General features: G+C 37.4%; 1 protein-coding gene across 1 annotated transcript in view; it reads right to left on the bottom strand.

The window, feature by feature from the left end:
- Nucleotides 1-19,539, bottom strand: part of ENOX2 (ecto-NOX disulfide-thiol exchanger 2) — a 257,188-nt gene that overhangs the window by 25,373 nt on the left and 212,276 nt on the right. The window contains exon 10 of the mRNA XM_049766997.1: nucleotides 10,481-10,662. Coding sequence (XP_049622954.1) covers nucleotides 10,481-10,662 — 182 coding nt within the window. The remainder of the gene's footprint in view (nucleotides 1-10,480; nucleotides 10,663-19,539) is intronic.

Below are 19,539 nucleotides of genomic sequence, written 5' to 3'. Positions count from 1 at the left end.
AGAGCCATCAAAATATGTACGGCCACTTGCTTGCAAAACTGGAGAAACACATGAAGGGAAATGTGATAGTAGTAGGAGACCTTAATACTCCACTATCATCACTGAACAGATCCACCAGACAGAAAACTAACAAAGAAATAAGAGCCCTAAATGAAAAGTTAGAAGAACTAGGGCTAATAGACTTATATAGGGCCCTCCACCCCCAGAAAGCAGAATACACATTCTTCTCAAGTCCACATGGAACCTTCTCTAGAATAGACCATGCCTTAGGATACACATCTAACCTGCATAAAATCACAAAGGTAAGGATCATTAGAAGCACCCTGTCAGATCACTATGCAACAGAGGTCAAAATTGACTGTAAAAAGAAACAATGGAGAAAATCCAACACCTGAAGATTAAACAAAACAGCTGCTCAAAAACAGCTGGATCAAAGAGATACTCAAGGAAGAAATAAAAAGATTCCTTGAGACAAATGACAATAAAGAAACAACTTGTCAAAATTTGTGGGACACAGCAAAAGCAGTAATCAGGGGGGAACTCATAGCAATACAATCCTATGTCAGGAAAGAGGAAAACAACAAAATTAGCAGCTTAAAGGACCATCTTAAGGAGCTGGAACAACAGCAACAAAGAAACCCAAACACAACCAGAAGACACGAAATCATAAAAACCAGAGCAGAAATAAAAAACATAGAAACTAAGAAAACAATACAGAAAATCAATGAGACCAGGAGTTGTTTTTTTTTTTAAAGAATAAACAAGATAGACAAACCACTGGCAAGACTCACCAAAGAAAGAGGGAAAACACCCAAATAAGCAGAATCTCAAATGAAAGGGGAGAGATTACAACAGAACCCCAAGAAATCCAACACATCATGAGGTCATATTATGAGCAACCATACTCAGTTAGGCTAGAGAACCCAGAAGAAAGTGATAGATTCTTGGAAAAATACCAGCTTCCCAGACTAGAAAAGGAGGATTTAGAAAGCCTAAACAGGCCAATCACGTTGGAGGAAATTAAAAGAGTAATTAAGAAACTCACCAAGAAAAAAAGTCCAGGCCCTGATGGTTTTACAGGTGAATTCTATCAAACATTCCAAGAAGAATTACTTCCACTGATCCACAGGCTCTTCTAAACCATTGAAAAGACAGGAATCCTCCCAAATTCCTTTTATGAGGCCAATATAACTCTGATTCTCAAAGAGGGCAAAGATACCACCAAGAAAGAAAACTACAGACCAATCTCACTAATGAACATAGATGCAAAAATACTCAACAAAATCTTAGCGAACCAAATCGAGCACTACATAAAAAAGATTATACACCATGACCAAGTGGGTTTCATCCCAGGGATGTAAGGCTGATTCAATATATGCAAATCAATCAACATCATACACCACATTAATAATAAAAAAGACAAAAACCACATGATCATATCACTCGATGCAGAGAAGGCATTTGACAAAATCCAACACCCATTCATGTTGAAAACACTAAGCAAAATAGGTCTGGAAGGAACCTTTCTCAAGATAGTTACAGCTATCTATGAAAAGCCGAGAGCTAGCATTATCCTTAATGGTGAAAAACTGGAAGCATTCTCGCTAAGGTCAGGAAATAGGCAAGGATGTCCACTCTCTCCACTCTTATTCAACATAGTCTTAGAAGTCCTAGCAATAGCAATCAGACAAGAGAAGGGAATCAAAGGAATTCAAATAGGGAAAGAGGAATTAAAACTATCTCTTTTTGCATATGACATGATGATATACATGGAAAACCATACAGAGTCTACAGTAAAACTCCTAGAAACAACAAACCAATACAGCAAAATGGCTGGTTACAAAGTCAATACACAAAAGACAGTAGCATTTCTCTATACAAATAACGAAGTAGAAGAGAGAGAGATTAAGAATACAACTCCAGGGGCCGGGCGGTGGCACTGGAGGTAAGGTGCCTGCCTTGCCTGCGCTAGCCTAGGACGGACCTTGGTTCGATCCCCCGGCGTCCCATATGGTCCCCCAAGAAGCCAGGAGCAACTTCTGAGCGCATAGCCAGGAGTAACCCCTGAGCGTCACAGGGTGTGGCCCAAAAACCAAAAAAAAAAAAAAAAAAAGAATACAACTCCATTTAAAATAGTATCAAAAAACATCAAGTACCTAGGAATCAACCTTACAAGGGAAGTAAAGAACGTATACTTGGCAAACTTCAGAACACTTCAGAAAGAAATTGAAGAGGATCTTGGGAAATGGAAGAACATCCCATGCTCATGGGTAGGTAGAATCAACATAGTCAAAATGACCATCCTACCCAAACTCCTATATAGATTTAATGCAATCCCCATCCAAATTCAGACATCATTCTTTAAAGACTTAGAATAATCAATCATAAAATTTATATGGAACCACAAAAGACCCAGGATAGCCAAACACATACTAAAAAACAGGAAGCTGGGTGTCATCTCCTTACCTAACTGAAGCTATACTATAAAGCCATAGTGATCAAAACAGCATGGTACTGGTACAAAGACAGAGCCTCAGACCAGTGGGTTAGAACAGAATTTCCAGACATAAGCCCCCAGATATATAGTCAACTGATATTTGACAAAAGAGCCAAGAACTTAAAATGGGACAAAGAAAGTCTTTTCAACAAATGGTGTTGGTACAATTGGAAAACCACATGCGAGATCAAAATTGACCCATACCTCACTCCTTATACAAAAATCAACTCAAAATGAATCAAAGACCTCAAAATTAGACCCGAATCTATAAAGTTTATAGAGAACAAAATAGGTAAAACACTCGAAGACCTACATATCAAAAAGGTCTTCGAGGATGGAGCACCAATGGCAAGAACTTTAGTGTCAAACATAAACAAATGGGACTACATCAAACTAAAAAGCTTCTTCATGGCAAAAGAAACCCTACTTAACACAAGAAGACAGTTAACTGACTGGGAAAAATCTTTTCACCCATAATATCAGATAAAGGGCTAATATCCAGAATATACAAAACACTCAGAAAGCTGAGCCCCTCAAAACCAAATAAAGCCATAAATAATGGGAAGATGAAACGAACAGACACTTGTCTGAGGAAGATCGAAAGATGGCCAACAAACACATGAAAACATGCTCACCTTCACTCATCATTAGGGAAATCCAAATAAAGACAACAATGAGGTACCACCTTACACCAGTGAGGATGGCTCACATAAAAAGTAATAGGAACAATCTATGTTGGTGGGGATGCGGCATGAAAGGCACTCTCATCCACTACTGGTGGGAATGCCCCTAGTCCAACAGCTATGGAGAACAGTCTGGAGAGTGCTCAAAGAACTCAGAATTGAGCTACCATTTGATCCAGCAATTGCTCTCCTAGATACTACCCCCAAGTTGGAAGGACATTCATTCCAAAGTATGTGTGCAGCCCACTATTTATTGCAGCACTCCGTATAATCGCCAAGTCTTGGAACCAACCTTGATGTCCAACAACAGATGGATGGATCATTAAGATGTGGTATCTATACACAATGGAATACTACATGGCAGTCAGAAATGATACAATCACAAACTTTGCAGCAACGTGGATGGACCTAGAACATATTATGTTAAATGAAGTAAGCCAGAAGATGAAAGATAAACACAGAAAGATAGCACTATTCTGAAGTACCTAGAACATATACCTTATATACAACTAATACTCAACAATCAAATAACAGTGTTTAACAGGGTAGAAACCCCAAACACTGTAACAGTCAACATATACTGGAGATCAGTGCCCAAAACACATGAAAGAGAAACAACACAAACTCTTGACTACACACTATACCACAAAAAAACCAGCAACAGCAGAAACAGCAGCATAGAAAGACCAGGTAAGTAATCAGCCTTCTACTACAAAGACCCATAATAAGCCTTTAGGGATCTTATACAGGATTACAGGTAAAGGATACCATGGGAAACCACTGACTCCAACGGAAGCATTCCATAAAAATATGTTTTAATGCCTTAATCTTTCTATACTTAAAATAACCTCTCAGCTTTTCTGTCCACAGGCGTTCTTGGATACTAAGGGTGGACAAACTAAGATTGCATCTTGGGGCTCAATCACACGAGATACCATACCTATCTTGCACTACGAGAATGTCCCGATAAAACTCTTTAACATACCCTTTATCCCTAGGTAATACCTTCATTTAGGACTTGAAGCACGTGACCACCCAGACCACCGAAGCAGCAACTGTGACCTATAGACTTATACTACAGGCCCTACTCACCGAACACACTCAAACAAACTAGCATTCCCTCGCTCTTTTTTTTTTTGTTTGTTTGTTTTTGGGCCACACCCGTTTGACGCTCAGGGGTTACTCCTGGCTATGCACTCAGAAATTGCCCCTGGCTTGGGGGGACCATATGGGACACTGGGGATCGAACCGCGGTCCGTCCTACGCTAGCGCTTGCAAGGCAGACACCTTACCTCTAGTGCCACCTTCCCGGCCCCTCCCTCGCTCTTTTATCTACTCTTCTCACTACTGTTTCTTTCTTTTTCTTTTTTTCTCCTTTTATTTTTAATTTATTTTCTCTTTTCTTTCCTGCCCCTTCCATATACTTTCCCCTTTCACCCCTTTGAAAATTCGACTATCCCTTCACCCCGCAATCCCATCAAGATTTCCCACATTAAAACTCTTCACCCTCAGTTCCTATTCCATTAGGCATCAAGAATGACCTCCTACCCCAGCAAACCAGTATCCAGCACCCAAGTGAAGGGACAACCAGTCAAACCCACACCTTGCCCCCTACAAGAAAAGGCAACCAACTTCCCTGCTGACTCATGCTGCGTGGTCCTCCTTACCAACCCTTCCTAATGTGGACTGTTACTTGAAACTGGACTTAGCTCTACAAGTATCCCCCAATGCATGAACACTTCCCAAGTCCTCCCTGCCACAAATCTTTTGCCAATCTCAAGAAGGTCAGCTTGGGAGATGAAAAGGCGCCACAAGAAAATCTCAAAAGACAATGGCAAAACCTATACTACCATCATAAGTATAAGACCTGTATTACACTACCTCTTTTCCTGCTTTTCCCCAAATCCAAGAAACTTTCTTGCATCACCTTCTTAGTTTAATTAATTTTTTACTTCATTTCTTAAAAATCCTTTTTCTTGTCATATATATATATATATGTGAGCACATATTTTTTATTTCTATTTTTATCTTTTTTGGGTGTGTGGCCTGTTTTTGTTTTCTTCTCTCTCCACCCTCAAATTCACCGGCAATATAATGTACCACCATTTCACCCTGCAAAGGCATGCTAAAAAAGGTAAATCTTATGTATAAAAACGAGCTCTTATTTATTAGGGATAAGAACTCATACTTGTTTACAATACAGGGGTATCTCCCACCTTGAAAATATGTCACGTGGACCCAACTTAGACCCCAGGTTATTAGACACCAACTGTCCAGCCTTGAACCCTGGATCACAGACATAGAAACGACACATTTCTTCACAACAGCCACAGGAAACAAATCCCAACCGGGACATCCTTAATAGTGCTCGGACACCAACAAGTGCCAGCCCTAATATGATATCCTGACAACGAGAAAAATGGGAACAACTTGACCTAAGAGCAAGTTATCCTACCTCACCAGCAAACGATAAGACAAAATCAGAGGACTTGTCACCCTTTGGTCTATCCAAATGCTAAGATCGCGATTTACAGATGACTGGCTGGCAGAACCATGGCCAGACTCTATGTATCCTGGGACCAATAAAAAAGCCCTGTCTAGGGTGTGAGTTATGACTTGCATAACAACTATGATCCCTAGTCCCAGAGGTCTGTCTGAGACTATTGCAATGGAAGGGGACCTCTGGAAACATAACGGAAGACGCTATTCCAGGCCCTTTTCTAGGATCAGCACAAAGACCAGGACTGCCAACCACAGAAGATGGATTAAAATGACACCGAGGGAACAGAACTTCTAGATCCACAAAGAAAGACATAAACATAAGTTCAACTCCTTGACTCGTGCAGATACCGAGACCTCTAGATACAGAGGTCTGATGTTATCACCCAGGACAGAGCAGAAGTCTTCCATACACCACAAAAGCACCAAGGGGAGAGTAAATGAACCTGAAAGGAGTCTATAGTTAATCTCATGACAATATACTCTCAGGGTGGAGAAACCCTGTATCTCTTAGGCAAAGGAAACTCCTTTTCGAATGACCCCAATATTTACTGTGCATCTGCAGGAGGGAAAAAAAGCACAAACAATTTTTTATTATTATTTACTTATCTATTTTTTGTTGATTTCATTGTTGTGGTTTGGCTATTGAAATGGATGTCTCCAATTATATTTATTTATTAATTTTCTTCTTTTCTTATGTGCTCTGCCACATTTTTTTATCTCAATACCATGGCTTTTATATGGTGCTTACCCTTTGTTTTGTTTTGTTTTGTTTGTTTGTTTGTTTGTTTGTTTTTTGGAATGCTCACTGGATATTTTATTTGACAGTTCTTTTTGGGGGGGTTCCTTTTTTAAATTTTTTTTATTTAAACAACTTTATTACATACATGATTGTGTTTGGGTTTCAGTCATGTAAAGAACACCACCCATCACCAGTGCAACATTCCCATCACCAATGTCCCAAATCTCCCTTCTCCCCACCCAACCCCCACCTGTACTCTAGACAGGCTTTCTATTTCCCTCGTACATTCTCATTATTAGGATAGTTCAAAGCGTAGTTATTTCTCTAACTAAACTCATCCCTGTTTGTGGTGAGCTTCATGAGGTGAGCTGTAACTTCCAGCTCTTTTCTCTTTTGTGTTTGAAAGTTATTATTGCAAGAATGTCTTTCATTTTTCTTAAAACCCACAGATGACAGTTTTTGATGTACTGTTGTGGTGTTTCACCTTCTTTTTCCCTTTTGTCTCTCAAACCAAGGATGAAAGCCTCTAGAAGGACTCTGCCCATTTCCGGAGTATCTGATTCTTTTTTTCTTTTTTTTCTCCAGGTTATTACTTTTCTCTTCTTCAAACAAAACCACATAACTTGAACTATCTAGTCCCGCCTCCCAATTGGGGGGGGGGAATAAGGGAGGTAACAAGATCAAATAGGTGTAAGACCACTAAGTAGTAAGCTAGGCACAGAGGGGGCTACTTATTCTAGCAGCCTGGCAGCCTGGGGGGTAAGGGAAGAGGATATGGGAAGAAGAACGAGAACAGAGGTAGAGGGAGGACAATTCGGTGATGGGAATATCCCTGATTTTATGTTAATATGTACCTAAAATATTATTGTTAACGATATGTAAGCCACTATGATTAAAATAAAATTATATTTAATAAAAAACAAAATAGTAATCAAAATTCTCCCCCCAAACAAAAGCTAGGCTCAGATGGAGATTCATTTGTGAGTTCTTTCAAACCTTTACAGAAGATCTACTGTCAATACTTACAGGCTATTTCAGGAAATAAAAGAAACTGAAACACTCATGAACAGTTTTCATGAAACAAATATTACCCTGATTCCAAATAAGATTCTTAATAAAATACTGATTCTTAATAAAACACTATCACATTAAATCTAACATCTCATAATAAAGATCATATACTATGTCTTTGTGGAATTTATTCTGGGGACACGATGACAGTTAACGTATGCAAGTTTATCAAAGTAAAACACCTTATCATTAAAAGAAAAAAATCATGTGATCATATCAACTGATGCAGAGAAAGTATTTCACAAGATCCAATTCACACTCATAATAAAGATTCTCAAGAAAATGAGAATAATATATAAATTCTCAATAAAAATGAAAATAATAATAATGAGTTTCCTCAACTTAGTCAAGGTCATTTACCACATGACTACAGAAAACAATATATTCAATGGGGGAAAATGATAAGCCTTCCTGGAAGGTCAGGCACAAGGCAAAGTTGTCCAGTCTTACCACTTTGCTCAATATAGCACTGGAATTATTTGCCAAAGCAATTAGGAAAGGAAATGATATTAACAACATCTAAGTAAGAAAGGAAAAATTCATCCTTTTGCTATTTGCAAACAATAAGATACTATATTTACAAAACTCTAAAGGATCTACAAAATGTTCTTAGAATAAATTGGTATCATAAAGAAATAGACTACAAAATTAACAAATAAAAGTGTGACTTTCCTCTATGCAAATAATAAAATAGAAGGTAAAGATATTAAAAAAATCCCACTCACAATTGAGTCTCAGAAAAGCAAGCATCTATGAATTGACTTAAGATGTGAAAGATCTCTATGAAGAAAACTACAAAACATTAAAAAGAACACAAGGAAATGGAAACACTTCCTGATCATGGATTGTGAAGATAAACTCAAATAGCAAAACTACCCAAAGCATTTTACACAGATTTAATGCAGTCTCTTTTAGGATACTCCTGACAATTCTCAATAAAATGTCTCAAATACTCATGAGATTACTATGGAACAAGACTCTTCTTCACCACTAATAGCTCTAACAATGCTCAGGAAAAAAAAGGCAAGAGAATTCATTTTCCCTAACTGTACTACAAAGCAATACATATTAAAACACTATAGTACTGCAATAAATGCAGACCCTCAGATTAATAAAATAGAGTAATAATAATAGCAATAATCCTCAGAAAGACCCTCAAGTATAAGGTCAGTTAATCTTCAAACATGAAATGGAGCAAGAAAAGAAAGCTTCTTTAACAAGTAATACTGAGAAAACTGGTTTCCACATGCCAAAAAATGATCTTAGATCTCTTTCTAAATAGTTATGAACAAAAGTCAAATCAAAATGGATTAAAGACCTTGACATTAGAACTGAATCTATAAGTTATGTATAGGAAAACATAAGCAAAACTCTCCATAACACTGAAGGTGAAGATACATTTAAGGTATCTTCAAATGTGTAATACCATGGACAAGAAAGTAGAAGTTATTTACCCAACTCTCATCTGTCAAGGTATTAATATCAAATATATATATTTATATATAAGGCAATGGTAGAACTTTAAAAAAAATAAAACAACCAATTCCATTTAAAAATTGGGAGAAGAGATAAACAAAAACTTCCTCAGATGAAATCCAAATGGCCAAAAGGTACATAAAAATGCTCTGTATCACTAATCATCAGAGAAATGCAAATACAGTCAACAATGAGATACCATCTCACACCACAGAGACTGACACAACATCAGAAAAAATTAAAATGATCTGTCCTGGAGGGGGGTGGGGAGAAAAGGAATGCTGGTGGAAATGTCGACTGGTCCAGCCTTTCTGGAAAACACTATGAACATTCCTAAATAATCTAGGAATTGAACTTCCATTTGTACTTCTTGGAATATCCCTCAAGACGCTAAAAACAAAATGGAGATACCACAGTTATTTCCCAATGTTCCTTGCAGCATCATATACAATGGCCAAAATCTGGAAACAACTCGTGTCCAAGAATAGATGAATGCTAAAGAAACTATTGTAGATATGTACACAATGAACTATTACTTGGTCACAAGAAAAGATAAAGTCATGAACTTTGTTGCTACAGGGAGGGTTCTGGAGAGTATCATCTGAGTAAAGTTAGAATGATCTCTCTCATATGCAGGATACAATATTCCATAAGGGTGGAATAATGAACACCCAAAGACAATGGAAATAACGAACATGAAAACTGGTAGGAAACATGCCACTTGAGGGGGCTGGGAATAGGATGGGGGAGCAACATCTATAGTTGAGGAAAGTGTTCAATTGCAAGAAAATGGTGCTGAAAGGTGGTAAATTGTTATGTATGAACCCTATAAGCAACAGTACTGTATACCGTAGTGCAAAAATTCATATTAAAAATGTGCCTTCATAGAAGCAGACTGAAGCAAATGGAGTTGCATGGGTGCTTGGTGAAAGGAAGTGCACACTGATGACACTATTACTGCTAAAACATTGTATGCCTGAAATCCAATCATAATTAACTTTGCCATTTTATGGTGACTAAATTAAAAACCTGATAATGTGCACCCAAAGAAGTTATACTTAAAAACTTACAAATACTATCCCTCCTGCCACCTATTCAAAGCACCATTCCTGTCATTCATGCTAAGAGACATTCATCACTATATCAGTAAGCTACTTCCTCATCAGCACTTGTGTATTTAAGTAATTGTTTTTCATAAGGACCCTGCAGCTCTTCAAATCCAATTTATCTTTTGAGACATAAAGAAAAGACTGAATTATGTTCTGTGTAGTGTTCTTTTTAAATGTTACTGACTGGATGTTTATGATTTGAAAATTGGTCTTTCAAAACTATCTTTGGATTAAACAATATTTCTCAAATACTAAAATACATAATCTCTTCCTCAGTTCTGCCAGAGAACAACATATCAAGAACAATAAGAGTTTTGCTATTCTATTTGCTTTCATAAGTCCCATTTATGTGAGCAGTTGAAGATATCCTTCTATAAAAATGCAAAAATCAAAATGACTTTACCTGTTGCATTCCTTGCAGGGCTTGCTGCAGGAGTTTCAGCTGCTGATCCTTGTTTGGGTCATCCTCTCTGTGGGTTTTGCCTTGTTCTTGTTTCAGCAGTTCAACTTCATTTCGATAAGCATCAAGCTGCCAGCGCAGGCTGTCATTTTCTTCCTTCAGAGCTTCCGCCTGTGATACTAAAGCTAAACAATCAGTATTAGGTAATACAACCTTATAGTCAAACCACTTTGTGAGGCTGCAGCAATAGTACAATGGGTAGGGAACTTGCCTTGCACATGGATGATCCAACTTTGATGCCTGGTATACCATATGGTCCTCTGAGCTAGAAGTAATTCCTGAGTGCAAAGCCGGGAATACTGCAGGGTGTGGCTCACCCCCAGGCCCCAAAAGATCAAATCATGTGGTTCATCAAAAATGTGTTACTCAAAATTGACATGCATGTTTAAGAAGTCTTTGGATGAGAAACTAGGTTTTAGTTGCTCTTACCAGCAACAGAATGACAATAAAGCACACAAATTGCCTTTTGTAAATAAACAAGATTCTTACACAAAAGAAATCATAATAAATTTTAATTCCATTACAAAAAAGTATTAAAAGTAATTAAAAGTATTAAAAATATTAAAGTGTTTTACTTTACAACTAAAGTTATAATTAAAGTAACACCAGCGACTTTTCTTTGGAATGTAGCAAGTGATAAGAGCACTTTAAATTAAAGTATAAAATTAAAGTTTAGGATCCGGAAAGATAGTGGTGGGTAGGGTATTTGCTTGCCTTGTATAGGACTGACCTGGGTTCAGTTCCTGGTACCCCATGTGGTCCTCTGAGCATTGCTAGGAATAATTCCTGAATGCAGAGCCAGGAGTAACCCTAACATCACTGTGGTCCAAATACAAAACAAAAAAACTAAAATACAGGGCTTAATCTGACAAGTACCCAAACAATAATTTTGCTGAAATGTTTTTTTAATAAATAAAGAATGCACTTAATAAAGAATGTAATAAAGAATGTAGCCTTTATTGGTCCTACAGAAGATGACCAATAAAGAGTGGTATAGCTATAAATCCAAAGCATAGACTAAATGACACTGAAAACATGAAATCTAAGCTCTGACCACTGAACTTGGTAATGTGCCTGTCAAGGTAGCAGGCAGTGCTGTGGATGAAGGCATATGGAAGCACTGATGATGGGAGTTTACACTGGTGATGGAATTGGTGTTGAAATATTATATGCTTAAAATGCAAATATCAAGTGCTTTGTAAGTCACAGTTCTTTAACTTAACCATATTTTTCTTTCTTTAATAAGCAATCTTCAGCTTACTGTAATATTTTCATTTTATAAACTTTAATGTTGATAATGAATGCTTTCTTTCATTGCTTTTTTGCATTTAAAAGTCCTTGATTTTCCTTGTAGAACATTTTAATTTGGAAATGTGATTTACAAAAGTTTCCATATAATTGTTTTATATTTTGCTATGCTACTACGCCACCTCCATGAGAGTGTCAGTAACCAACCCATTACCAACACTGTCCCAAGAGCCCTTCTGTTTTCCCACCTTTACTACCAGATCACTATTGTGCTGACAGTATCTAAGAGCTTGTTTCTCTTTTTTCATATTCCTTGCATTGATTCCTTTTATTCCACATATGAGTGAGATCACTTGGTGACTAATTTTTCCCTTCTGACTCACTCCAATTAGCATGATATACACCCCTCCATCCATTGCAGAAATCGTCATGATTTCATCTTTCCTCATAGCTGAGCAGTATATTTCAGTGTCTGTATATGCCTTTATTTTATCGCTCACTTGCTTTTTAAAGCTTTATTTAAACACCATGATTTATAATGTTACTCATAATACAGATGTTTCAGGCACTCAATGTTCTAACATAAATACTACCACCAGTATGACCTTCCCGCCACCACTGTCCCCAGTTTTCTGCCCACCCTCCAAACCTACTCCTAGGGAGGCAAACATAATTTGATTTGTATTGCTTTTTACAAGATAGTAGATTTATCAACAAATTAAAATAAAAGTCGTTATGTCTAACAACAGGGTTTTTATTGGCTATGAATTTTCTTAGTTATTGTTGCTAGTTGAGCCTTCTGTTACTGTTTTTGCTAACTGAGCTTAGTGGGCAACTTTCCTATACCAGCTGCTGTGCTCTTATTGGGTTATCAGTATTGTGGAATTTGGAGGTGTCATGCACTCCAAGAGCAAAGGCTCTGTAGAACTGGGATGATTCTCAGTGTGACACTACCCTAAAGAGGTCCCAGAGGTTTCAGCTTGAAGTCTGGTGTAACTGTGTAATTTAACAGCTTCCCATCTCTTCTGAGATTAGTCATAAAGCTGTGAAGCTGGGCTGTTTCATGCTGGTGTCTGTGTGATATCCCACTTGTCTTCTTTTGGGGCTATTGTGAACAATGCTGCAATGAAACAGGTGTGCATGTACCCTTTTGGATTAATGGTTTAGTATTCTGGGGTACATTAATTACATTACATTACATTAATTACATTAATTAGGAGGAGAATTTCTGGAACACATAGAAATTATATCCCCCCATTTATTTAGGTCTTTAAAATTTTTTTTTATTTTACTAAAACCATTGTGATTTACAAAGTCCTTCTAGGTTTTTTTTAAATAAATGACTTTATTTAAAGGCCATGTATTACATAGTTTGATAGTTGATTATAATGCATATGTTTCCAGATAATAAAAAGAAAAAAGAGAAGGAGAGAATAGAAAAAAGCGAAAGAAAGACTACAGCAACAAGAATATTTGTGAAAATTGTTGTATCTTGCAATGAGGTCGTTGTCAGAAAGTTTGATCAGCTATTGTTGCTAGTTGATCATTCTGTTACTTCTCTTGTTTCTGAACATTAGGTGCCTTCAAATACACATTAGTGTCTGAATTGGCATGTTCCCAAAGAAGTCACAGTATTAAAAAAAATGAAGCTGTTCAGTGGCTGCAAATGCGGCCACAGAGTCCAGGTATTCCAAGTACTATTGCTGATATGGCAGCTTAAAAATGGCAGTCTTTATTGAATTATTTGTATTAATGATTTATTTAAGCACAAAATTGTTCTTTATTGGGTTTCAGTCATACAATGTACACCATCCTTCACCAATGCACCTTCCAGTCATGATATCTCCCCTTTCCCTCCCACCCCTGCCTGTCTCTAGGGCAGACAATTTGCTTCTCTCTTCTCTCTCTCTCTCTCTCTCCCCCCTTTGACACCGTGGTTTGCATTATTGTTAATGGAGGGGTGTCTTTGCATGTTATTATCTCCCTTTTTTAGCTTTGTGGGCATTTTTTTGGCTGCCAGGCCTTCCAGAAGTACAAAAAGATGGGGGAGGGTTTGGAGTGGAGGGACAGTGCCTGCACTAACTACAGAAATGTCTTGGAGATGTCCACCTAAATACTGGCATTCCTGGAGATTTGGTCAGGTTGGTGTCTCTGCAGAGAGCTGCAGATATGTGGCAAAGCAGGGGAATTCTTTTAATTTTTATGAGTCATTTTCCATAAGGACTGAACTGGCAGTGTAGTACCACCAAAAGTGAATTAGGGCACCTTTTCACTGCATTCCAATAGAGAATGGACATTTTCATTCTTTTGATGAAAGCCATTTTCACAGATCTCATTGTCATTTTGATTTGCATTTCTCTGATAATCAGTGATAATGAACACCTTTTCATATGCCTATTGGCCATAATTACGTCTTCTTCAATACAGCTCCTATCTCCGGTTTTAATGGGACTGTTAATAAAACTTAGATTAAAGTACAAACATAATGGATAGCTTTGCAAATATATTTACTTAATATCTTCATTCAATAACATTTTCTATTGAAAAGTAACAATTTAAATCTTCTAAAATTGGTACACCTGTGCTACCTGGGCACATGGTAACTGAGCACATGTTGTCTACACTTCCCCTCTTGAGATGTGAATTTTCCTGCTTTCACACTGGGTTGTGTACTGGGGCTCTCTCCAGCTCTGGAGAAGCCAACACTCCTGAGTATGTTACTCATTATTCTCTCATCCTCTCCTCACTTCCTCAGTACCACGAATACAATCTATTTTTACTTAAACAAAAAGCAACAACTTCTAAAACTGATGTGATAGTACTGTGGGTCAGGCATTTGCCTTGCATGCGGCTAAACCAGGTTTCAGTTCTCAGTATCCCAGATAGTCTCCTAAGAACTGGCAAGAGTAATCGCTGAGTGCTGAGTCAGTAGTGAACTCCAAGGATTGCAGGATATGTTCCAAAAACAAACAAAAAACTTCTAAAATTTTTCATGAAAACACAAATGAGCCTACGCCTATACAGGGTTACTAATATCAATATTCCTGTGTTTCACCTCCATATCTCATTCCACTGATGGGTCTTCAGGAACAATAACCTACAGGTTGTTTTCATCCTTTGAGATAATGGCTTCTGATGAAACACAATCTAAAGAGCTAAGGATCTTCTTGAGGATGTCTTCTTTTTCTCTCTTGCTCTTTCTCCTCCTCCTCCTCTTCTTCTTCTTCCTCTTCCTCCTCTTCTTCTTTTTTGGGGGGCACACTCAGTGCACACTCTTGGCTATGCGCTCAGAAATAGCTCCTGGCTTGGGGGACCATATAGGATGCTGGGTCAGCCACATGCAAGGCAAATGCCCTACCACTGCTTCACCACATCTGCCCCCAGGATGTGTTCTTCTTGTCTGAAATATGTCTGCAATGTGCTTGGTTTATTTCTATTTTTCAACTATTTATTTGCAAGTTCATTATACATTATGAACAATTTTTTCTTTGTTAATGAAAATGTGGTGTTAAGGTTCATGCTTTCAAGCTTTTAAAGGAGCTTGTTGAGATCTATGCTCATAAACTCATCACTGTGAAATTGCTTTGGGGTTCTTTGTATTCATTTTACTCTTTTGTCTTCAACTATGGATTCTGGTTTCACTTACAACTCTTCATTAGTCAATCCCTAAGGAATTTGAGGAATGCCTCTACTTTCTCGTCTACACCAGGTTAAAAGACTGCTTTAATTACTGAATATTTTTGTGACCTTCTTATTCTCATCAAGTCCTCTGAAGTCATGGAGGATGAACTATGTGAATGTCTTCTTCTAGATGCCAATAACACATTCCTTGGTGAAATCACTCCAAGTTTTAGAAAGATCTTGATGAGGACATTATTATTTTGGTCTTTCTAGAATTGTGTCAGTGTCCTCTAAGTGTCTTTTGATGTTGTAACAATAGCCTGGGTGAGGCTTGAGTAATAATATAGCAGATTCAGTAATTGCCTTGCATGTGGCTAAATCAGATTTGGTTCCCAGAATCGTATATGGTCTCCCGAGCACCTCCAGGAATAATCCTTAATTGCAGAGACAGGAGTAACCCCTGAGCATTGCTGGGTGTGCTCCCTTCCCCACCAAAAAAACCAACTAACCAACCAACCAAACAAAAAAAAACACCCCCACCGAAATAGCCTGAGCCATTTCTGAACTAAGGAAAAGTCTTAAAGCAAGAAAGGTCTTAAAAGCTGCCTTAAATCTGGGGCCCACTGATTGGGTCAAAGGAGGTAATGCTGGGAGGGAAAACACCCCTTTGATATGGGGATGAATATCATCCTAAAGTATTCTCAAAAATATAAAGTATAAAAATCCTGTTTGTTCTCTAAACAGTGTTTTTCGATTTCTTTGTTGTTGTTGGTGACCATAATCAGTGATGCTCTGGAGTAATTCATGGATCTGTACTCAGAAATTACTTCTGGCAGTGCTCAGGGGACCATATGGGATTCAGTACCCTACCTGCTGTGCTATCTATTCAGCCCCTTATCCAGGACTATTTATTGTTCCTTTAGTACACTGTCAGTGTATGCTTATAGAAAAAACTAAAGACCGAAGAATATATACTCAGTGTGTCAGATTACATAACAAAGGGTTTTAATTTGTAATTTGTAACACTGCCCCTAAGCAGATTTATCCAGTCCTTAAGAATCGGGAAACTTAGCAATGACTTGGCCCCTATTATAGGCAAAAATCCCTTGAGGAATCAATTTCCAGGAAGAGATTTAATCCATATTGAAGCTCTGGAAAGTAATTTTCTTCCACAATCAACTTATCTAGAGTTTCCAAATTTTGTTCACCTGTCCTTTCATCGCTCACAGGACCTCCACACATTTTCACATATGATTCTTAAATCACTTAAGTCACCCAGATCGGGCAGTAAATTCAACATTGTTATCAAGCCCAACCTTTCTTACACCACTGCCCCAAAAATATTTTTCCTTAAGCAAAGATCATCCTGCTCCTAAAAGGGATATTCTTTTATATTTGTTCTTTAATTCAGGTCACTGGATATTTCTGTATATCTGATGTAAGCCTTTCTCTCAAACTTTTGTTAGCCTTATTGCTTTCAGTGGAGCAGATCCTTTAACAGCTTCTGTCCTCTTTGTTTTTGTTTCTAACATCTTAGCTACTATGAGAAGGGACACGCCTGCCCAGTGATCAGTAACCAAAATGATTTTCCACTTTCATAGCCCCTAATTATTTACCGGCTAAATTAACAGATTTTGTCTGGGTAGGGTTACACCAAACAAGACAACATGTGATCAAATCAAGTACAAGGGCAACTGATGCGATCAAGATGCATGATAAACACAAGCTGCATGATGTTATTGACAGCATAAAACATAAAGACTATAAGGCTGGAAAAGCTACAGTGTCACTAGGCAACAGTAATTTTGGAATCACCACTGTATGTGCCATCTGCTATTGATCAAAACACTGCTATGATGTTTAAGGATTTATATCTCACTGTGAATAGCACAATGGAATATTATTCAATCATAAAAATAAAATATTGCCATTTGCAATGACATGGGGAGACCATGAGGTGATTATGCTAAGTAAAAATGCCAGAGAAAGAAAAATACCTTATGATCTCATTTATATGTTGAATCTAAAAACAAGCAACCCCACCCAAATCCAATTACATAAGTATAGAAAACATATTGGTAGTTTCCAGAAGTCATGTGAAATATGGATGAAAGAAATAGATGAAGGGGGTGAAGTTCAATGAAAGTTGTAAATCTGCAGTTAAACCAACAAATTATGGTAATGTAGCATGCAGCTTATTATCTATAGTTAAAATAGTCTTGGGCTTGGTGCTATGGCTAGTGTGTTTGCCTTGCACATGGCTAACCTGGAATTAATCCTTGGCACCATATATAGTCATGCAAACCCTCCAGGAGTAATCTCTGAATGCAGAGCCAGGAGTAAGCCCTGACCACTGTGGGGCATAGTCCCCAAACAAAATATAATAACTAACCTTAAAATTTTCTTGTGCACTTCAAAGTTGCTAAAAGAGTAAACCTTATTTTGGGGTGAAGGGGAGGATGGGCCACACTCAGCTATGCACATGGCTTACTACTGCTCTGTGCTCAGGTATCACTCCTGGTGGGGTTTAGATATGTGGTGCTAGAGAGCACAGAGGTTAGTTGTGTGCCAGGTAAGTGTCTTACTGCTGAACTATCTCTATAGCCCATAGTTCACACCACAAGAAAAATAATATAATGTTTACTGGTGACTGATGATAATCTGACTTACTATGGTGATCATTTTACAATAAAAACAAAGACTAAGTCATGATATGATATATTATAATATTGGATCTGGAGCAATAGCATAGTGGATAGGGCATTTGTCTTGCATGGGGCAGACCAAGATTCAATCCCTGGCATCCCATAAGGTCCCCCAAGTCTGTCAGAAGTAATTTCTGGACATAGAGTCACAGTAACTCCTGAACATCACCCCACAAAAAAACTAAACAAGTAGAAAAGTAATAGAATGTTATGATGTCCATTACATATTTATGAAAATTCCCTAGGCCATGGATGTTGCTCAGTGGAAGAGCATATGAATAACATGTATGAGGTCGAAGTTTGATACCTAGCATCATAAAAATAGTTCTTAAGAGATAAGATAAATGACACATTAGACACTTGAATCTAGACAGAGAAAGAATGAGCACCAAAGAAGTGAATTATTTAAATTTTCTTATTAAATTATAAAACAGATAGTTCTTCCAAACAATAATGAGTATATTCAATTATGGTTGTGTGTCTGTGTATATGCATATTTACACATATGTAAAATTAATGATAGCAGATGATGAGAGGGTGGAATTAGGGATGTTTTTATTTTCATAAAGTATTTATTTGTACCACTTGCATATTTAATTGTAATACCTGTAATATTAAATCAACTACATTGACAATAGTCTTAAACATCAATATAGGTTGGTCTATATTATATGAAAGTGAATATAGGTTATCAGTAAATTTCTATAGCAAAATCTAGACAACCACTAAGAAATGCCTAAAAAAGAACAAAGTATATCCAACATGAAATGAATGAAAATAAAATCATAGAAAACATTCAATTAAAAACAAAAGCTATGGCTTTGACTTGTTTGTAGAATACTAAACTTCTATGTGTGAGTTATTCTCCGGGTCAATACCAGACACCTCAAAAATGTCATGATAAAAATCATAAGAGACAGAAGAGTATAGAAGAAACTTTAAAAAAAGAAGAAGAGCATTAAATAGAAAATAGGGGCTGGAGAACTTGTACAGGGTTAAGGATGTTTGCCTTCCATGAGGTCATCTCTGGATAGATCCCTAGCACCACATAGGCTCCACTGAACACCACCAGCAGTGATCCCTGAGCAGAGCCAGAAGTCCTGAGTACCACCGTGTACTGTCCCCACCCAATGAACACAGTAACAAATATGATAGAAATTAAATCAACTACATTAACAATAATTTTAAATATTATTGGTATTAAATACCATTTGTAAGAGTTTGTCAGAGATATCAAAGAAATAATGACATAATTTCTACAGAAACTATGGTTTAATATAGAACATACAGAAAGAAAACAAAGGAATGATGAAATATAACTACATAAAAAACTAACTAGAGCAAGTAAAATGAGCTCTGAACACTAGTATAGAGATGGTGCTTGCCTTGCATGTGGCTTTTATTCCTGGGACCCCATATAGTTTCCTG

Source organism: Suncus etruscus, chromosome X, assembly GCF_024139225.1.
Source record: "Suncus etruscus isolate mSunEtr1 chromosome X, mSunEtr1.pri.cur, whole genome shotgun sequence".
Taxonomy (NCBI): domain Eukaryota; kingdom Metazoa; phylum Chordata; class Mammalia; order Eulipotyphla; family Soricidae; genus Suncus; species Suncus etruscus.
This window is presented reverse-complemented; position numbering and strand designations above follow the sequence as displayed.